Genomic DNA, 23,673 nt, shown 5'->3' on the forward strand with positions numbered 1-23,673 from the left:
CCAATCCATAGCATCACCATCTAATGAAAAGATGAAAAGTCTCATTTTAACGTCCTCATGGTTAATATCATAGCACCATTTATTCACACAAAGGTGGAAATTCCTAAGGTGAGTTTCAGTGTTGATGGCATTGTTACCTCGAAAACTAGGCAACTCTTCAATAGCCTCAATGGCTTCATCCGGAATGAAATTCGAATTGCCTGAAATGTTAGTAAACTCACAAGGGGCGAACAAATCATTAATGATGTTATGCTCACTTGACCTTGAAAGAGAAAATGGATACCAAAGAGAGGCTCATGTCCACAATTAGCAAGAAATCTACAAGAAGCAAGCTTCAAGCAGAAATCCTTACAGAAAATTAAATAAGCGGAGTCGCCACTTGAACAAGAATCTAACTCTAAAATCCAACATGCAAAAACCAAAGGTTAGTCGATTTCCCAAGTACAAGAAGGCTTGTCCCCGGCAATAGCGCCAAAAATGTTGACCCTGCGGCCTACACCTACCTACAAGTTAGTGAGAAAATCCTTCAACCCCACAAGGTGTGGTTGGTGGCAGGGAACTCAAAGAAGGGGTTGTCACACTAATCCCAACTCTCTCTGTTTGAGCTATCTCCTAAGTTAACTAAGGGGGGTGGTCCCTAATGAAAACTTAAGTTAAAAGATGTGAGTTTCTAGGAGAGTGTTATAGTGAAATAGGATTAATTTTAAGGATTTATGAGCAAATATGAAGTAAGCAATTTGAAATAACCAGTGTTTTAAAAACCGGTCAGTCTGAACCGGTAGCCGGTCAAACTGGTCAGTTAGCAAGCCCACTAGGTCAAACCAGCAGAGAAACCCGGTTTGACCCACCATTTATCCAAAAAATTGACCTAACCGATCCTAACCGACCGGTTTAGGACGGAATCAGCTGTTTGTGGTCAAACCGGTCGTTTCTGTCCTAAACCAGTTGTTAGCTGCCACAACCACTGAGGACCCACGCATCGCCTTTTCCCAAGTGTTTAGGGTCTTTTGGAGGGAAAGTAAGGGTTCTTTCCCTCCAAAAACACCCTCTCAGAGCCTTTAAACGGCTCTTCTCCCTCTTATTTGTCTCACACATCTCATTTGGAGTATTTGTGAGTTTGATTGGGAGCTTGGAAAGTGTTGAGTTTTTGCTGGAGTAGTCATCTTGGAGGCTTGGTGTTGAGTTGGAGCTATTTTGGAGATAGTTTGGAGTTGTGAGTGGAGTTAGCAACTTCAAGAGGAGGCTAAAGAAGCTAGTTTGCATTTCCAGGTAAGGGTTTTCACTTGAAAATTCCTCATTTGACTGTTGTCCATGTATTAAATTTTTTATGTGTTATAAACTTCTAAATTCTATCATCTATGCTATCAAATCTCTAGTTCTATGCTATCAAATTTTGTAAGCTACATATGCATTTTTTTTCCTAAATTTAGCTTTGGTTTTCCATGTTTCTTAGTTGCAATTTTTTTTTTTAAATGGCAGATTTCTTTTCAAATTTTAATTATTTCAAGCAAACATGGCTCCAAAAGGCAAGGACAGTGCATGGGCTCATTGTGATGTGATTGATGGAAAAATGATATGCAAATTGGTGGGGGTATTCTTAGATTGAAACAACACTTGGCTAGGGTAAGAGGCCAAGTAAAGCCATGTGATGCACCAAATGAAGTGTTAGTTCCTATTTGCGCAGAATACCTTTCCAAGCTTGAAAAGTTTCAAGAGGATAAGGTTAGGGAGAAGGCCATCCAAGATAACATTGCAAGGAAGAGAGAATTATTAGAAGCCATGAAAGAGAATGGGTATGATGATTATGAGATTCAAGACGACTCCTCTATCCCTTCCACCAATGACCCCTTTCACTGTGTTCATCCTTCTTTTGGCCAACTATCAAAATGAGCAAAGCGAACAAACATCCAAAGTTATTTCTCATCCTCTGCCAACATTGCCTCTTCTAATCTCAGTTCCTCCCAGCCAAATCGTCAACCCACTTTGGATCAACATTGGAAAAATGTTAAAATTGGCAACCAAGGCAAAACTTCATGTGGGTCATCTTATTCATGGCTAATAATACTTTTATTAGATTCCTCTCGTCGAGAGGTGTAGGATTGATATAAATATCATCCAATTCCGATAAGTATTCATGGAGATATGAATTTATTTTGATTATGGAATTATTATCAAGCCGACCTACAACTCACGTAGGCTCAGAAGCCCAACAGTCGCATCTATTCACCCACCAACGTTGTGTATAAATATAAGAGGACTTTTCTTCATTTAGACTCACTCATCTCATCACATCTCTCTCTATTGCGCAGATATGAGTCTCTTCTCTACTGTGCTGAAATGGGTCTCTCTCTCTCACACATGTGAAGCCGGAAGCTATTGAATTTGAAGCTGCAACTGCAGAAGTAAAGATTGAATTGCGTGGCCTAGAATATCTCCTCTTTGGAACTATGTTGTAAGTTCATCTGAACCTCCTTTGAATGCCGCAACTTTTGGTGGTGGAATGAAGTCAATCCGACGAACGGTTTGCAAGATATCGACTACCCTAGTTTGAAGCCGGAAACTGCTGAAACTGAAGCTGCAACTACAGAAGTAAAGATTGACTTGCGTGGCCTAGAAGATCTCCTCTTTGGAACTTCGCTGTAGGTTCATCTGAACCTCCTTTGAAAGCCGCAACTTTTGGTGGTGGAATGAAGTCAATCCGACGAACGGTTTGCAAGATATCGACTGCCCTAGTTTGAAGCCGGAAACTGCTGAAACTGAAGCTGCAACTGCAGAAGTAAAGATTGACTTGCGTGGCCTAGAATATCTCCTCATCTGAACTGCGCTGTAGGTTCATCTGAACCTCCTCTAGAAGCCGAAACTTTTGGTGGTGGAATGAAGTCAATCCGACTGTCAGTTTGTGAGATATGGTCTGCCCTAGTTTGATAATGAAGCCGCTAATGTTGATGCTACTGATCTAGGGTTTGCTACTGCTGATATGAATCAGATTTATTGTACTATTTCTCTCTGCTGAATTACTGAAGATAAAAGAAGATTTGATCAAAGGGTTTCCCCACACATTGTGGGGTTTGTCCTTGGCTAACCGCCACATCTTGTGTCTCTTGTCTTGGCTTGTTTTCTGTCGATCGTTTAATGTTCTATCTGCACTTTACTTTATGTACATGTGGTTGTTAATCGGTGGAATATAATAAGAAAAAGAAGTAAACTTTTATAAGCATAGAACATACCATAACTTAACATGGTATCAGAGCTGAGGTGAAGATAAAGCCCGAGCAAGAGCAAGAGCAATCATTGAAGAGAAGATTGGCAAGGCTATCCTAAAAGAACTATGGGGTCCTCATCACTCTTTCCTGCCGAAGACAAGCTCCGTGAGAAAGCTGACTATCATGGATGAAAGATGTCTATCGATCTAACCCTTGAAGATCAAGGAGTGCTGGACCATGTAAGAGGCAATATTGTTGAGCCTTCATCAAATGCATCTGCTGCTGCCTGGAACAAATGGAAAAATGGAGAAGTCAAAACAAAGAAGATCATCCGGGACTCTATCGACAAGCGCTTGGTGGCCTACATCTCTGATCTAGACACCTCCAAGGAAATCTACGACAGACTGGTGAGTTTATTTAAAGTTAATGATGCAAATCAAGTTTTGTTTCTTAGAAATAAGCTAAGGGAAATCAAGAAGGGTAAAGATGAAAGTATGCAAGCATACTTCTTAAGAATCACCGAGATCAAGAACGATCTCCTATCTATTGGGGAAACTATTACTGACAGAGAAATGGCACTCACAACTCTTGAAGGATTACCATCTGAATGGTATGTGTTCAGGACTACTCTTCTGAACTATAATGTAATTCCTGGTTTCAAGGAATTAATGGCTAGATGCATTCAAGAAGAAACAAGGGAAGAAGTGTAAGAAATGCCCATGCCTAAAGGTCCTCCTGCTGCCTTTTCTTTTCATGCAAAGAAAAGAAATAATTCTGGGACTAAATCAAAAGGAAAGGCTGGACCTAAGGCTAGAAGAAAATGACGATGTTACATTTGCGATAAAGCAAGTCACTATGCAAGGGAGTGCCCTGATAGAAAGGACTCACTCTAGGACGATGATCAAAATCCCTCTGATGGCAATCAAAGGAATTACAAATTCAACAGCACAGGTAAGAGGAGAGCTGGGAATCAAGGAAGAGGACAAGCATTCAAGAAGGCCAGAAATTCCAGGATGTATTAAATGCACCTGACCTCAAAAAGAACCTAGTGTCCATCTCGGGAACGGAAGACAAAGGCTACAAGGTAACCTTCAGCGATGGCAAGGTATGTATATGGAAAAATAATGTTAAAGATGCCTTTACTCTTGGGTTTAGTGTTGATTCATTATATCAGGTCGATGGAAGTCTGCTAGGTGTCATGTCTTATGACACATCTCTTCAGTCCGAACTTTGGCATTAGAGGTTTTCCCCCCTTCATTATAAAGCTATACTCGGTGTAAGACAAATGGTGATAGGGATGCCCGAATTCTGAATAGAGAATGAAGGTGTATGTCCAGGATGTGCTGAAGGAAAGCTCAAAAGGGGACCATTCCCCTCAAGCCAAAGCAAGACCTCTGATATATTACAATTGGTTCACTCAAGCATACCTGAGGTTGGCATTAAGAGGGAGACTACTACACCACATGCTCCTAAGCAGAATGGTGTGGTGGGAAGGAAGAACCGCACGATGATGGAAGCTGTCTGGGCCATGCTACATGATCAAAGACTTCTGATGTTTCTATGGGTTGAAACTACAATCACCGTCGTATATGTACAAAATTGATGCCCTCATCAAGCATTGGGTTCCAAGACTCCTAAAGAAAAGTTCACCGCAAGGTGAACAATCTTTCGACTTTGAGGAGCTCTCAAGAAGCCAACACCAGGGAACCGAAAGAAAAGGATGATGAATCAATGCCTGATGTAGAAGAACCCATGGATCTGATAGATTCTCATCCACATGAGCCTTCCTCTTCTAGGAAGAGGCCTTCATGGCTTAGGGGGATACTTGATGATGCTAAAGGACATGCTGCACCCTGAGGAACCTTCCGTCAAAGTAAGAAACTTAATAGGTATCAAGGATACCTGACCATCATGAGCACGATCATACAAAATGAGCCTTCGTCATTCTCAGATGCCGTCAAGCATCAAGTATGGAAGGATGCTATGATCGTAGAATATGAGTCTATTATGGAGAATGATGTCTGGGAAGTAGTTCCCAGACCCTGGACAAGACAATTGTTACTTCAAAATGGCTTTACAAGATAAAGCATGCAGTAGATGGAAGCACAGAAAAGTATAACGCTCGTTTTGTTGCTCGAGGTTTCTCCCAAAAGGAAGGTATAGACTATGATGAGATATTTGCACCTGTTGCCAGATATATGACCATCCGCTCGATCATAGCCCTTGCCGCTTCACAAGGATGGAACCTACATCAGATGGATGTCAAGGCTGCGTTCTTGCATGGCTCGATCAAAGAAGAGGTCTATGTGGAGCAACCCGAAGGATTTGAGATTTATGATCGAAAATCTCATGTATGCAGGTTGAAGAAAGCTCTCTATGGGCTGAAGCAAGCACCCCGAGCATGGTATGAGAGGATCGATAACTACTTGATGAAGTTGGGATTCACTAGGAGTGAAGCCGATCCTAACCTTTACTTTAAGGTTGAAGATGAAAAGCCTCTCATACTGGTATTGTATGTGGATGACCTCTTTCTAACAGGTGCAGACCCTCTCATTCACAAATGTAAGAGGGAGCTGGCCTCTGAATTTGAAATGAAAGACCTAGGACTGATGCACTACTTCCTAGGACTTGAAGTATGGCAGAAGCCAAGGGAAATTTTCCTATCTCAAGGGAAATATTTGGTAAAGATATTGGAAAGATTTGGTATGATGGACTGCAAGCCTGTGACTACCTCGAGGATCTTAACTTTTAGAAGTTAAATGGTAGTGATGTTGGACCAGATTTGGGAAATGCCTCTGAGTTTCATAAACTCATTCGCATTGATGTTCTTGGTGAACCTCCGTCCGAACATATTTTTTGCAGTTAGCATTGTGAGCTCATATTTGGTTGAGCCTCACTGGATTGATGCCAGGAATCTTCTGAGATGTCTTCAGGACACAATCTCTCATGGATTAAGATACACTGCCGGAGATGTGAGACTACTTGGATATACTGATGTTGATTGGGCAGGCAGTGTGGTGGACCGTAGGAGCACTTTCGGGTGCTGTTTCACCTTGGGATCTGCTTCGATATCCTGGATGAGCAGGAAGCAGAAGTCGGTGGCTTTGAGCACCAACGAAGCAGGATATATTGTTGCTAGCATAACCTCGTGTGAGGTAGTCTGGTTGCGAAAGCTCTTCAATGAGCTGTTTGGATTTACATTGGTTACCACTATGATTCTCTATAACAACCAGAGGTGGGATTCGATTATTGAGGAATCCCATATTCGTCGATTGCTCCAGCAGATATACATCATCTTGGATATGGTAAGTTGATGAGAAAGGAGGCTCCATCGCATTAAGATGATGTATAGGTTTATACACCTTGTCAAAGCCCTGAGGAAAGATCTAATCTGTGATTTTCCCAAAGGACTTGGAGTCGGTAAGAAACCCTTGTACAAGGGTCTTGCATGTTGCATACATTAAGCTCTGGGAGCTCTGAGGGCTTGCAGTTATTACTGGAGCAACATACGACCACAGGGTGACTCACCCTCCCCTGGTGGTGCACACTGGAACAAGATGATTCGCTCTCTTGTGGGACAAGATGATTCGCTCTCTTATGGAACAGGATGATTTGCTCTCCTGTGTAGCAGGATGATTAGTTCTCCTGTGAGGCCTGGATTGATGTGTTCTCCATGGCGATTGTAGCAAGATTGATGTGTTCTCCTGTGAGGCCTGGATTGATGTGTTCTCCATGGTGGCCTGGATTGATGTGTTCTCCATGGCAATTGTACCAGGATTGATGTGTTCTCCTGTGAGGCCTAGATTGATGTGTTCTCCATGGAAATTGTAGCAGGATTGATGTGTTCTCCTGTGAGGACAGGATTGATTAGTTCTCCTGTCGAGGCATCCTACCCATGCAGTCTGGGACTCATGGGAAGTACCTCTCATCTGATCAATGAGTAGGGAAATGAAGTTAGGGACCATAGTAGTATCGATGGACGCATCGTTGTAACTACCGTACTCCCTACGCTAGGATGACCTCCATTGATCTGGGATCAATGATACTGGTCTGGGACCAGTGGTAGGAGTTGTACCATACTATGATGCTGACTTCGGGTCGGTTGAGACTGGTCTGGGATCAGTGGTACATACTCTGAGACTGACTTTGAGTCAGTGGAGGATGATATTGGTCTGGGACCATTGGAGTTGTACTCACTATGACGCTGACTTTGGGTTGGTGGAGACTGGTCTGGGACCAGTGGTACATACTCTGAGACTGACTTTGAGTCAATATGATACATCCTCGATCATTTCTTCTTCTTCATAATTCGGACTATAAGCAAAGTAGAACAGAACAATGCAAGAGTAGAGCAGAACAGAACAAAACGGTACAGATCAGTGCAGGGCAGAACAAGACAAAGCAAAACAGGAAAAATAGAGCAGAGCAGGGCAAGGGTCAGGCTGTACAAGGCAGTGCAGTTGATGGATGAATAGTAACGACCGATAGACAGATTGCAGGTGAAGTTCTCCATGGTTGAGAGGGAGTGTTAAAATTGGCAACCAAGGCAAAACTTCATGTGGGTCATCTTATTCATGGCTAATAATACTTTTATTAGATTCCTCTCGACGAGAGGTGTAGGATTGATATAAATATCATCCAATTCCGATAAGTATTCATGGAGATATGAATTTATTTTGATTATGGAATTATTATCAAGCCGACCTACAACTCACATAGGCTCAGAAGCCCAACAGTCGCATCTATTCACCCACCAACGTTGTGTATAAATATAAGAGGACTTTTCTTCATTTAGACTCACTCATCTCATCACATCTCTCTCTCTATTGCGCAGATATGAGTCTCTTCTCTACTGTGCTGAAATGGGTCTCTCTCTCTCACACATGTGAAGCCGGAAGCTGTTGAATTTGAAGCTGCAACTGCAGAAGTAAAGATTGAATTGCGTGGCCTAGAATATCTCCTCTTTGGAACTATGTTGTAGGTTCATTTGAACCTCCTTTGAATGCCGCAACTTTTGGTGGTGGAATGAAGTCAATCCGACGAACGGTTTGCAAGATATCGACTACCCTAGTTTGAAGCCGGAAACTGCTGAAACTGAAGCTGCAACTACAGAAGTAAAGATTGACTTGCGTGGCCTAGAAGATCTCCTCTTTGGAACTTCGCTGTAGGTTCATCTGAACCTCCTTTGAAAGCCGCAACTTTTGGTGGTGGAATGAAGTCAATCCAACGAACGGTTTGCAAGATATCGACTGCCCTAGTTTGAAGCCGGAAACTGCTGAAACTGAAGCTGCAACTGCAGAAGTAAAGATTGACTTGCGTGGCCTAGAATATCTCCTCATCTGAACTGCGTTGTAGGTTCATCTGAACCTCCTCTAGAAGCCGAAACTTTTGGTGGTGGAATGAAGTCAATCCGACTGTCAGTTTGTGAGATATGGTCTGCCCTAGTTTGATAATGAAGCCGCTAATGTTGATGCTACTGATCTAGGGTTTGCTACTGCTGATATGAATCAGATTTATTGTACTATTTCTCTCTGCTGAATTATTGAAGATAAAAGAAGATTTGATCAAAGGGTTTCCCCACACATTGTGGGGTTTGTCCTTGGCTAGCCGCCACATCTTGTGTCTCTTGTCTTGGCTTGTTTTCTGTCAATCGTTTAATGTTCTATCTGCACTTTACTTTATGTACATGTGGTTGCTAATCGGTGGAATATAATAAGAAAAAGAAGTAAACTTTTATAAGCATAGAACATACCATAACTTAACAAAAAAACTATGCAAAGAAACTTCTCATCAATGTAATGCTAGATAGTGGTATGATTCAAATATCCCATTTAATGTTGCTCACTCACCTTATTAGCAAGCTATGTGGGACTCTGTTATAGCTGCAAGAAAGGGCTTCAAAGGCCCTAGTATGCATGACTTGAAGGGAGCTCTTTTGCAAAAAGAGATTTCTTTCATTGATGAGTATTTGGCTGAGTATAAAGATTCATGGCTCAAAACATGTTGTTCCATCATGTCGGATGGATGGACCGATGGAAAGAACCGCACTATCATTAATTTCCTTGTTTCTTACGCTCAAGGAACTATGTTTTCGAGATCAATTGATGTATCTGATAAGGTGAAGGATGCATCCCTTCTATTTGAGTTCCTGGATGACATTATTCAGGAACATGGGGAGCAGAATGTTGTGCAGGTCATCACCGATAATGCCTCAAATATGTTCTAGCTGGAAAGATGCTTGAGTCCAAATATAGGACCATATTTTGGACTCCATGTGCTGCACATTGCATAGACCTCATGCTTGAGGACATTCGCAAAGTGGAGTGGGTAAAAAACATTGTAGAGCATGCCAAGTGCATTACAAAATACATTTACAACCACTCATGGGTATTGAACCTAATGAGGAAAAACATTGGGGGCAAAGAGCTTGTTAGGCCTGCAATTACGAGATTTGCAACTCACTTCCTCACGTTGCAATGTCTCAATGGTCAACATAAAAACCTGCAGAAAAATGTTTTCTTTTGATGATTGGACTGAATCTCGGTGGGCTCATAGACAAGATGGCAAAGACACCAAAAAGAAAGTGTTTGACAATTATTTTTGGAAAAGGTCTGTAGAGCTTGTGAAAATTATCGAGCCCCTTGTTAAGGTGCTAAGGATGGTGGATGGGGAAAAATTGGCCATGGGCTACATTTATGAGGCTATGGATCAGGCAAAGGAGCAGATACAGGCAGCTTACAAGGACATGTTAGCTAAATATGGCCATATATGGGAGATCATTGATAACAGATGGAACAATCAACTCCATCGTCCTATACATGCAGTTGGGTATTTTTTGAACCCAAAGTATCATTATAAAGCTCGGCTAGGAGATCTGCAGGATGGGGAGGTCAAAGATGGATTGATTGATTGCTTGGAGCGCATGGTCCCTATCCATGCAGACCAGTTGGAAATACATAAACAACTTACTCTTTTCAGTATGGCAACTAGTACCTTTGGCAAAAACTTGGCAAAGATGGCAAGAGATGTGGATCAACCAGGTAAGCAATTCCAATTTCCAATTTGTTTTTCTTTTCAAGTTAAATTGTTTACAAATTTACAATTCAAATTATCTATAAATGTTACTAATTAAAGTCTTTTTCTTTGCAGTACATTGGTGGGAGTCATTTGGTGGCTAGTGTCCTCAATTGCAAAAGTTTGCAATTAGAGTCCTCAGCCAAACTTGCAATGCTTCAAGTTGTGAGCGCAATTGGTCGGTTTTTGAGCGCATACACACGAAGAAGAGAAACCATTTGGAACAAAAACGGTTAAATGATCTTGTCTTCGTGCAATACAACCTTTGGCTGAGGAACCAAATGGTGAACAAAACACCTTACCTAGATCCCATTGTGTAGGACGATATTGATCCAACATCAGAATGGGTGGAGGAAACTGAAAATCCTGTGTTTGATGCTGATTTTGATATCGAAATGGCATTAGCGGGGAATGAAGCAGATTTGGTGGCGCCATTGGAACCAGGATCAGTAGCGGCATCAAGGAAAAGCAAACAACCAATGGAAGGCACTAATCATGCAACTCGACAAACTCGTGCTTCCATTAGGTCCACTTCTATTGTTATTGGTGGCATTGCTACTGAGGTTGCAAATCAGGCTGAGGCATCTTCAGACTCTGAACCAGACGATGTTTATGTAGCTCCTGATGATGATCTTGTGTCTAGTAGTGGTGATGAATTTGATGATTAATCATGTGTACATAGCTTGCAGCATTGCTTTTGGACTTTATAGGCCATTTAGAGCCTTATTGCTTATGTATTTTGTCGATGATATGTATTACACTCAGTGTCATTTTGATATATTCACCTTTACATGGTATATAAATGAGCAAACTTTGCATATTTTGTCTCTATTGGCTTGGAATCACGGTTTTAAATCTTAAAAATAGTTTTTTTTTTAAATTAATTATTTAATGTGTTTTCCTAAAACTGGTTCGTTTAGACCTAAGCAGTCTCAGTTTGACCGGTTCCGATTCGAAACCTGATTCATTAGGTGGACCAGTCCGGTCACCAGTTTTGGTTTTGGTTTTGGTTTTGGTTTTGGTTTTTAAAACATTGGAAATAACAATGTCAATCATTAATATGACAAAAACCATAAAACCAGTGCCTTATAAGGAATTTGTTCAACAATTTAAAGATATATTTGCTCAGAGTAAAATTCAATGCTCTCAAAAGAGAAAGCAAAGTAACCCTAAAATGTAAACAAAAATTGTTAGCACAAGATATGTAAGATACAAAATGTTTTTGAGATAATCAACTTTATGAATTAAAACATGTGAAACATATCTTGCGAAAACCCAAAAATTAGTAACTAACTTGGAAAGTGCTAAACCAATACACCAATATGCAATTAGAGTTGAAGCATGAAAAAAAAAGCATTTGTTTGAAAGGATTACAATACTTGTTTTTGGAATAGATTTTGCATATGAAAACTCAAACCATCAAGAGACAAGTAAATGTAATGGATATTGCTATTGGTTAATTTTATTAATTATCTCTACAAAAAGATTACAATATAACTCTTCAATCCTCAGACCTCACCCTCACCAAAAGATATGGATCTCACAATGAGGAGTCAATAAAGCAGTAGAGGGTCCCTAAGATGTCTACTTCAACCAACTTATGTTGGACGTAAAATTTAATAAGGCTTAGGGCCTTCCTATACTAAAATGCCTAGATGAAATGCAAATTGTGTTAATTCCTCAAATTAAAATAATGCTACATGCAAATGCTTCAAAGAAATTGATTTGCAATGCTTGAAAATGAAATAGTGTTCAACATAAGCTGCAATTATAACTTCAATTGGAGGAATAAAATTAGCTTACAAGTGTTGCATGTGTCTCATAAATGAATTAAAATGATACACAAGTAATTTGATTGAAAGTAAAATTTGTTTCAAATAGACAATGACAATGAATTGCTCCAATATTCAAGATAACAATGTAGCATAAAAATGAAGCATGTATTCAATTGCTCATGAAACAATTTACCAAGGTAAATGGAAACGAATCAAAGTTTGTTAAGAATATAAAATGCTTGCATGTAAAAGATGAATTGCCCAAAGAAAAGTGTAAGCTTGTAGCTTCAATCAACAATGAGATAGAGAATGCAAAGCTCAAATGAAATTGTAACAAACATTAACTTAATGAAATGTGATAGTGAGGTTGTGTTAATTCCCAATTAAAGCATGCAAGTGAATGAAGTATGAAAACTTAAAACCATGCAAATCTCAATCCACCCAAGAGAAGTCTCCCTCTAAATGGGAAGATAGGATACCATGGTTGAAATCCCAAACTCGCTCAAGCAAATTAGATCTTTTATTAATATTACAATGAGAAGAGAGCCCTTCAAAGTCCTCAACTAAACTTCAAGGAGGGTCCTCATAATAATTGCTTGAAACTTGGACACTAGACCTCCTTTCTTGAGAAAGTAGTGACAAGAACTCACAAAACTTATGCAAGGGAAACAAGGTGTGAGTTTCCTCCAAATGCCCACGGCTTAGAGAGGAAAATGGGCAGCCCTCTAGTGACCTCGACTTGGCCAAAATAACCCTCAAAAAGGCTCACGAAATCCTTGGAAATCAAACCCCCGACATTTGCCAAAAGGTCCTACAAACACTTATTAGATGTTGCAGGAGGTTGCTCTTCAAAATATGCCACACAAGAGTTAGCAAACAATCTAAACAATGACTGCAAAATAAGTTAAGTATTAGTGAAAAAATCAACAAGATAAAATGTATATGTACAATTATAATTTACAAAAGGATGAGCTAAAGAGTGAATAAACTCTCGTCTTTGCTTAGCCATCTTCAATCTCTTAGATAGCAAATGAAAGAAATGAAGTACAATGTTTTTTAAAGAGATTTAATTTAGAAGTGCTCGGCTTGTGTACAAGTTATGTGCCAAAAGCCCTGCAAAACCACTTTGTAAGATAAGACTATGAAGGCTCAAAGAACAAATTAGAGCTCCTTTAAGAATGTATCAAGAGTGGGTTGGTCTCTCCAAAGACTTCCCCTCACACTTGATTCTGTGATCCCAACAAGATGTTCCCTCTACAAAACTTCGATCAAGAATTAGTTCCATATAGATTGGGCAATAAACAATGATAAGAAAATCTAGAGATTTATTTAAAACCAACTAGAGCATTCTATACCTAGAGCATACTTCTAAATCAAATGTCAATGTAAAATAGCTCTATATTAACAAATCTACAAGAGCATATGGAAACAAATTAGATCAAAGCATGAGTAAGAGGAATTATACCAATGATCAACAATTCCTCACACTCCCAAAAGAGGAACACCTCATGAATGAAACCCCAAAATCTTTATTGATATTTCTGAAAGTGTACAAGGCACGAGTGCTTCTGCAAGCACAATCGCTAGTAACAATATGATACAAATGAGAGCTCAAGGTTCTATTATATAGAACTATGGGAGCCAATCCCAATATAAAAGTAATTAAACAAGTAGCATGAAGTGACAATCCCAAAGAGAAATTCGAATTTGTTGAATGGAGCTCCAATGCCAAGTGTAAAAATCAAATTCTGGCAAGTGGACATCATTTTCTTCTTCCCTTATGTGCCAAATTTGAATTGTATGATGGAATGAAAAGTGTATATGGGTGGTAACCCATGTGGGGACAATTTCCCACAAAAATTTCCACCAAATATTCTCCCAACTCCTTCCAAATGTGCATTAACTTCACAAATTCGAATTTCCAAGCAGTTTTCTCATTTAATGCCAGAAATTCGATTTTATTTAAGCACGTCATTTCCTTGATTTTAAGAGTCCACATCACCTTGGGACTTCACTTTAACTCCCCCATAATTTTCCACCTCATTTCCACAACATTTAGCATGTGTGGATATTTATTTTTCTCCATTTATTTAATTTATGGCTTAATTAATTGCCAAATTTCCCACTAAACTTGGGAAAAGTGGGTTTTGAGGGTTAAAAGGGCTAAACACTGGAGAGAGGCCAAAAGGCTAGACGTTGGAGAGAGGAGGCCCTTTTAGGAGGCCCGTCGCAAGCCATTAGGGGTTATAGCTTAGAGGGAGAAGGGAGGACGGAGGGCCACGGAGAGGTAGGTCGAAGGCTAGACGAAGAGGAAAATGGGAGTCGAGGGGAAGGGAAGGCCCTCTAGGGCTTGTGTCAAGGGGTGGAGGGAAGGCCGAGAGCCCTAGGGCTTACGGCCAGCCTTAGGGAGGCCGAAAAGGGTGACGGTGAGGGCTTGGAGGATAAAACCAAGGCTAGGAGCCCTAAAAACTTGAAACCACTGTTGATAATATCGGCGATATATCGGCGATATTCGAAAATATCGCGATATTTTCGGCAAAACGATATATCGCCGAGAAAATATCGCGATATTTTCTGTTTTGAAAATATCGCGATATTTTCAAAATATCGGAAAATATCGGCAAAATATCGTGATATTTTGAAAATATCGGCAAAATATCGGCTATATTTAAAAATTTGAAAATTTTATTTTTTATGCTTGCCGATATTTGTCGATATTTTGCCGATATTGCCGATAAGATATTTTCTGGACCCTTGCCGATATTTTGCCGATACCGATATTTTCAACACTGCTTGAAACCCTTGCCTCCAAAATGATTTTTGCTTCAGCTCTTCAATTTTCTGAAAATGCTTCTGTGACTGCCCTTGTAAAAATTTCTATATGCTAGATCTTACCCTCAAGAACCTAGATCTAGCTCTATTCAAATTCCTTCTCTTGATTTCACCTGCAAAATGGAAATAAAATGCCCAAAACCACAATATATACAAAAAATCTTCTAAAATCCCAAAACCCCAATTAGCGAAAATAGTATACAAAATTATTTTACAAAATTTACAAATATACAAGAGTTTTGAAATAAATTTTGAGAAATAATTTTTATGGAGTTTTTTCTTTGATAAATGGCTAAAAACACTTTAGAAAATCAATGCACACTGTAGCCTTAGCGAAATTTAAATCAACCACATAAATATTTGGAATCCAAACAAAGTCAGTTCATGCCCATAGTTTGTGAACTTGAAAACCAAGGACTGGGGAACTTGCAAACACTATATATTTCTCATGAAAATTTGTTAGACAATATGGCGAATCAAATCATCTAAGATAAACCCAAAATCTATCAATAGAATGACTTTATCCCCATCTAATGAAAAACAAATGTTAGCATTAATCAGCACAATATAGGAAAGTCCGTACTCAGCACATACCACAAATCAACGAATATTGAACACCTTGAATTGCACCCCAAAGTCTTTAGTATGATTCAAATAAATGTTCTCAGGGGACAATAGTGTTACATCAATGCTTCAGTAACAATTTCTTAGCCAGACATCAAATGGCTTTTGACTGAAATGACTCTCTAATTTGTAGATAAATCCTCCAAGTGGAAAATAACAACTAGTTGGCTTGGTCCTCGTCAAAATGATTTTGGTCATTGATAAATCCTTGATGACCTTTTAATCTTAGCCGTTGAAAATATTTGTTTTGAAGAATTTTTGGGTTTCTCATTAAATCCTTTTTTTATTAGCTCAAATTAATTATTTTCAGTTGATTTCCTCACAAATTTGACTGACTTAACCACCAAGGTCCAAGGGTCCAATATTCCCTTGGTGGGCCTCCAAAAATTAGATCTTTTAATACCCACGAATTTTTCCACTTGAAAAATTTAATTTCTCTAGACATTTAATTTTGACTCTAATTAATTAAATTTATGGCTTAGGATTTTAATTTATTTTTGCCAGAAAATTTAATTAATTGTTACTTGAGGGGGTTAAATATTTTTTCCACCCTCTAATATTTTGGCATGGTGTTTAAGTATGAGGGACCATCCACTAATTTTTTTTTACATAAGATTTTTACAATTTCAACCCTCAAGGGGGGAATATCCGTTCGACTTAAACCCTCAAATTACATACCCAATTCTGCAACACAATATGATCTACTAAACCAAGTGATTTGTAATAAAACAATTTAGCCAATTAACTTAAATTATTCCCAAATTACTTTCACATAAGACTCAACTAGAACACTAGGACTCACCTATGGCTTTAATGACGAATTCCACCCTAGATTTGGGGTGAAGTTGGAAGTTAAAACATTGTCGACCATCTGTGTTTAAAAACACAGATAAGTCAGTGAGACGAAAAACCTCCTAGGATGAAATTATTGCCAAAATAATAGGCTTACCTAAGTTGTTACATATATTCATGGTCTTACTAGCATCATTTACAATGGGTTTACAATAACATAGTGCTGACAGCTGATGATCTCGATCTTTTGAAGAAAAATATGGTACATTTGCTTCCTCGGAACTTTGACAAAATGTGTGCAACAGGTCACCTTCTACTTGGAATTAAATCAAGTTGATTTACGTCCCCTTAGACTAGTTGACCTCTTCAAAAGGAATAAAATCCCTTTTATCTCATATTAAGAAATTCACTGACTCTAATGGTTATATATATTCAACATTAAAACCACTTATGTAGAATACGATATAAGATGAAGTTGTGAAGTGTATACACATTCGTCAATATAAATTAACTATTGGTTCTTACCACTAATGCATGGCTTCACAAAAAAACACATTAGGTATTGATTCCTCATAATCCTTAATGACTTTAAATGCCTAACTCATTTAGCTAGAAAGACAACTAGTGTTGTAACATATATTGTACATGAAAGAGGGATTTCATCGATGACAAATGCATACCTTTCTCCCTTTTCCATTCAAAGAAAATGGTTGACAGCTTAAGTAGTAAAAGTTGTTCGTGTTCATACTCCACAATCACCAACATATGTGCCAAGAAAACGACCATGTTGTCAAAACAGTGGAACCAATCTTGATCCTTATCCATTCGTATAAGTACTAAACGTTTAAAAAGCACAAGAGCAGATGAGATAGCAAAGTTGCGTTCAATGAGGTCACTACAAAATTCCATGAGATATATTGAAAGTTCTGTGCCACATATACTTGCTTGTTCTAGCTGTAAACAATCATAAACAAACATATTGTTATTGAGTAACACGATTCCTTTGTAATAAACTCCACAGCATAATTCAATTGTAGCAATTTAAAGTGTTCATTTTAACAAAAATGGAAGGAGCTTTTTCAATAACTCGAGGACATATAACAAACATTAGCATGTTGTTCAACAATACAACAAATATATGGTAAGCTAGAACTGTGAATGTAAAAGAAAAGAGCAATTTCAATAACTTAAGGATATATAACTTTATAAGAAACATGAGCACATTCTCAGAAGAGACAATAAAGCAAATTTATAGTAAACTGGCATTGTGAATATCTATAGAAAAAAACACATACGCATAAAATTATAGTCCAGAAAAATGGTAACTCAAAGAACTAATCCAGGACTAACTACATACACAAATAACTCATTAACTCTGATTGGATTGCCAATTCTTGACAATGAAAGGTTTATACATGGCAATTGATGTTCAACATACAATTTTTTTTCCTTTGTTGAATATAAATTGGTACATGGCAATTGATGTTCAACATACAATTTTTTTTCCTTCGTTGAATATAAATTGGTACATGGCAATTGATGTTCAACATACATTTTTTTTCCTTTGCTAAATATAAATTGGAGGCTAACCCTTATTACATACATCAAATAATTATCCCCATCCTGACAAACAAAAAATGTGCATCCAAAAGCCAGAAGAATAACATATGATTTCTTTTCAGATCAGTAGTTATTGCACAAAATGTTCAGGGAAGATCTTTAAATTATCTGCTCATGTACCTAATGAATGTTCACTTTTTTTAACACTGGAAAAGAAAGGGTGTCAATGATTGATTTATAGTAAAAGTACTAATTCCAAGACTGAAATTTCTAGGAATGAAAAATCATTATTTAGAATCAAATGAGAAGATCAAAGCAAATGTCTAAGAAAATGCAGGATGTGCCGAGATCTAAATGAGGAATAGTAATAAGGTATCAAACTGTAAGTATTATAGTTATCAGTCAAAATTATCCTGGGGAATGCAATCCTAAGGGGATCAAATGAACACTTAGGGAAAGTGTCAATGTCACCTCACACAAACCCTCTCACTTCAGGCTAGTGCCTGCTCCTCAAGGGGCATCCGTACTGATTTGAAGTAAAAATTATTCAACTGCACCTTGTAAAATATTTCAAATCTGCAAGATATATTCGCTGAAAGCTCCAAACACAACTCATATTTATGCAATAAATTGCTCGATAACATCAAGTACAATTCAGATTTACAGTTAGGAATGTAAAATTATTAATCAGTAACCTCAAATAAATAGGCAACAATTCACTTCAGATATACAATAAAACGTTGCAGATCTGCAAGTATAATACCCAAAATTGGCCAATAAACCTGTTATTGTTGTTCTTTTACCAGTACCATAAATCCAATGGGCATGGAGTTAAAGAAATAAAAAGATAAATTTGATTGGGTAGGTGATATAATTGAGACCAACCAGTTCAGAAAATTCCACATCAATCAATCGAACTCATCCATAAACAAGAAGTGGCAACCAAAAAAGTGTTACCTTTATTCTACAGTATTAGATACAAAGTCCGCCATATATCAATTTCACATAAGAAGCATTTTAGGCAATGAACTATCACTTCTCAAGTACTTTAGTCACATCAAGCTCAAGGATAATGTCAAATGAACACCATCAGAGAGACCTCCAATACTCACAAATTCACTCAATCATTTCTAACATGAAAAGTTTCAAAAGTATGTAAATGGAAGAATAGTTGGACTCAAGAAATAACCAATGATTGTCTCAATCAACTCTACATTTCTTCTAGAATGAAAAAAGGGGTGTAAAAATGAACTATCCAATGATAGGAACCCCCAAGCATGCTAAATTACACCAAGGAAAGCACTCTCCTAGTGTGTTGAGAATAGAAAAAGTAATCTCCAGGAAAAACACCCAAGTGGAGTCCAACTAAGCACCCTCTTCAAATTGGAAATAGAACATGCATGGAATTCCCCCAATAAGAACCCCACTTCCTTGAATAGAAAGCTTTTTGCTTAGAAAACAAGTTACCAAAGGCAACTTCCTAGACTACAATATTTCTTGAAGTGCAAGTCAACATAGAAAAGGTTTGGAGTTCAAAGTCAAGTCAAAGATACCCTCCCAAGTGGGGTTCACCCCTCGTCAATTGCAAGAAAATGGCACACATGTCCACACCTATGGTACACTCTATCTAGGTCAAAACACAGGATAGAACCTGCCAAAATAGATTAGGGCAGACATCTCCAATACTAAAAATACACTACATCCAAAAATATCAACGTGGTTGGAATTGCATGAAACTACAACCCATCTCAACTGCTAGAAGACCAATCCCAGGGAACCTACTATTTTTAGAGAGACTCTAGGTCTCCAATCTTCAACACTAAGCGCCCCCCAACAGAGCATTTCTCAATCAATTACATCCTTTTTTTGGTCATCACAGCAAGATAGGGTCACCAATGCGCAAGTCAACAACAACGCATTCCAACAAGGTCCAAATTCCATATATGCTAGAAAACCTCCTCCCTCTATCAACAAGGCACGTGCAACGTTTTTTACTCAAATCCAAGACATGGTTCAAGCTTCCAGTTAATAAACCTCCACTTCCAAACAATAAAAGGTGACTCCACCCTTGAGGTGGACAAACATGTTGCATCTAGTACTTCCTCTTTCTCTTCTATATAGCCTTCCAAGGAGCCCCACCCTTGATGTGGACAAACATGTCACTTACGCACATGGAGCATTTTACCCATGATGCATACGAAGTGGTCTCCATAGAGGATGAGGAATTTAAGGAGGTGTTTCAACAATTGCATGGCCAAATTAATTTAGAAGAAGGTGATAGAAAGGTTGACTATCATCTCTCGAACGATTTACTCTACAAGCTAGATAAGCTTTGTGTTCCTAAGGTGGATGATTGCAATTTATTAGAAAATCTCACACGTCACAAACTAGTGTTGCCCTTCTTGTAATTGATGAGTACCTATAATTGTCATAAAAACCCCATACTCCACTTGTAATGTATGGTTTGTTGAAGCTTACTTTGGGCCTACAAATACTGTTGTGGTTGGTGCTTTGTATGGATGATGGTTTCCTTCCCATCAAATGGTGCTTCAAGTTCTTAATAGCTTGCACCAAGGCATAGAGTCCTTATTATAAGTAGGAAAGTTTAAGACTCCCCCATGAAACATTTCTAAATAATAGCATATCAACTTACCTCCTTGCATCAAGACTACTCCCATGGCATAGCCATTTATGATGGCATCTATCCTTGCGAGACCTATCTTGAATTCCCCTCCACTAATAACATACCCTAAATACAACAATATTTGCCAAGCAAACTTACATTTCTTGAGGTTAGCCAACAACTAGTGCTTTTTTAGAGTCTCTAACACCTAAATGAGATGTGAGATGTGCTCCTCCTAAGTAGAGCTATAAACTAAAATATCATCCAAATATACTATAAGAAATGAATCTAAATATGGGTGTAATACATCATTCATCAATCTCATAAATAGAGTGAATGCCTTACATAAACCACATGGCATGACCAACTATTCAGAAAAACCTTGCCTTATCTTGAAGGCAGTGTTCTAGGTGTCTTCCTTCACACATACCTGTTGGTATCTCAATTTGAGATCCAGCCTAGTGAAGTATTTCAACTAGTCTGATAAATCATTGATCTTGGGCAAAGCATACCAATTCTTGATTGTAATCTTGTTCAATGCCCTATAGTCGATACACATTATCCAAGTCCCATCCTTTGTGGGTACAATGATGATAAGTGACCCAAATGGCAAGGTGCTTGTTCATATCATTCCCTGCTACAGCAACTACTTCTTCACGTCCTCTACTTCTAGAACAAGTTGTCTATATAGCACAATGTTTGGTAAAGGGGAGTCAAGAAACAATTGTATCTCATGTTCCACTTTCCTCTTAGGTGGTAAACCTTTAGGCTCCTAGAACACCACTCTATATGCCTATAGCAACTCCTCAAACTGTTGTTTTTGCTCTTTAGAGCATCCCTGCAAAAATGCCTTTTCCCTTACTAATTCACCACCTAGCTTATTCTCTTTTAAGAAAAACAAAACATATTTCCTACTTAAATTAATCAACATTCTAGTTTCATTGGCACTACTAGTGTGATCTTCGATTTACCTTTGTGTGCATTGATGATGTCGGATTTTACATCCTTGATTAAGCGGTACTAGTTTGCATCTCTCATATACATGTAAAGGATTCTAAATGCAACACCACACATGTCAAGGGGTGTTCTGTCTAACTCAACTTCATCAGTAAGTTATGTGCTGACAACAAATTTGATCTTAACACAATTTTGTGACCTTGATTTCTACATATTTGTTCACCCACCCCAATAGGTATGGACTTGGATGATTGTGAACCTACAACCCAAGCTTGTTGAGTAGGTTGGTTGCTATGAGATTGGCCTATGAATCAAAATAGAATAAGGCATCTACCTTGGTCTTCTTGTCCTAGATATTGATATAGTAGAGTTTTGTTATCTCCTCTTTCTTACAATGAAGGCTACCTAGATTCACCTCTTTCTGCACTGAAGTGCAGGCAATCTTCTCATCCACATCTAAGCTACTTTCAACCTGATTGCTTAAATCCATGACCAGAATGTTCTTCTTGGCATCCTTCTTACAGTTCTTAGGGTTCAGTTTTGAATGTAGCTTCCAACACTTTTCTTTTAAGTGTGACCATCAATATTGCAATGGTTGTAGTGGTTAATTGGATCCTTCCACTGATGTGTAATGGTTGTTATCTTCTTGTCTTTCCCTTTCCACTTCTTATTTCCCTCCTTGAACACGTATTCGCCTTATTTCTATTTGGAAGCACTTGGTTGTCCTTTTTGTGTCCTATATTTTCCAAATACCATGCTTGCACATAGGCCTCATCAATTGTCTTGGACTTCAAGTGTATCACTTGCTTTTGCAAATGACTATGCAAACCCCTCAAACACTTGAGGAGTACATCTGAGTTCCTAGAAGAGCCACCCAACATGATATCCATTTACCTAAATTCGATAGTGTACTCTTGCATACTCAACCCCTGCCTTTACCTGGAATAATGCCAATGGATCCATTGATCCTCTACATGCCCTATAGGGTACAACTAGGACTTAATGAGAGTTTTGAAATCCTCCCACTTAGTTATTAGTAGATTATGCTCCAACCTAAGTGTCTCTGAGTGAATTTACCATCCAATTAATGCATGGCCCTCTAATTTCAAACTGGAAAACAAAATATTCTACTCACACTCTATATGGTGAACACTAAAATTGACCTCTTAACTGTTGAAACCAATGATTCAACTTTTTACTACATTGATCTAACCTTGTTATGGTTGATATCTACTTTCACTTACACTTTAAATAAGGATTGTGAAGGGGTAAATGCATTGGAACTTGGTTGCTCTTTCTTGGGCTCCTTCCTTGACTCCTTTTATGGGTCTTCATTGTCTCCTAGTTTCACCTTTGATACAATCTCTAAATTAGAGCTTGCAACCTCGACACACAATCCGAGCTTGGTTGCTAGAGCAACCATATTGCAAGAGATTTCAACAATTTGCTCTTCTAGGTTCACAAATCTCTCTTATATTGGATTTTGAGGGTTTTTCTGAAAAAAAACCATCCACCATGGCTAGGTTTCAATGACATTTTTCTTAAGCCAATTCCTAGATCTTACAATTTTCCAAAAATACTCAAAAGAAAACTGCTCTAATACCAATATGATCTGTAAACTACCATGGATATTCCATAGTACATCACAATAGATCTTATAATATTCTGAAAATACTATGCAGAATTAATTTTTTAGATCTCAAAATTGTTATCTATAGCATCTAGCTTGAATTAAAGAAATAACTAAAAATAAGAAATTGAAAGAACAAGCACTTAAACACACCATCCACACAAATGAACACAAGAGTTATCCTAGGAAACCTAATACAAGAGAAAACCTAGCAAGAAGGTGAGACCTATTCTCCTCTCTTTGATTCAATTATAAAAATGCACATACAAAAGAATGGAAACTCCTATGGAGTTATCATTTGACACTGTGATCTAAACGACTACTATAGAACCCTCCTCCTCCTCCTCTATCATTGTGACCTGAACGGCTACTACAGAATCCTCCTCCTCCTCTATCATGCTCACAAAATACCACTCTCAAATGTTATACTTAGCTATGGAACAAGATACAATGTTAAAGAATGGAACCCCTCCTCCTAGCGACATGGTATTTAACATAGCTCGATAGCCATCTAGGGGTAGGGTTTTGACTTCCTAAACCCTCAATTGTGATAAGGTTCTAGGCCTTCTAGAATCTTCTTGATCTTTTCCGCCTTTAGCAATC

General features: G+C 38.4%; 1 protein-coding gene across 1 annotated transcript in view; it reads right to left on the reverse strand.

Annotated features, from left to right (window-relative positions):
* Window positions 1–23,673, reverse strand: part of RST1 (ARM repeat superfamily protein) — a 486,537-nt gene that overhangs the window by 382,325 nt on the left and 80,539 nt on the right. Inside the window, exon 4 of the mRNA XM_089458753.1 lies at window positions 16,981–17,254. Coding sequence (XP_089314879.1) covers window positions 16,981–17,254 — 274 coding nt within the window. The remainder of the gene's footprint in view (window positions 1–16,980; window positions 17,255–23,673) is intronic.

This window comes from Pinus tabuliformis, chromosome 7 (assembly GCF_031772625.1).
Source record: "Pinus tabuliformis cultivar Carrire ecotype Pingquan chromosome 7, CPIR1, whole genome shotgun sequence".
Classification (NCBI taxonomy): domain Eukaryota; kingdom Viridiplantae; phylum Streptophyta; class Pinopsida; order Pinales; family Pinaceae; genus Pinus; species Pinus tabuliformis.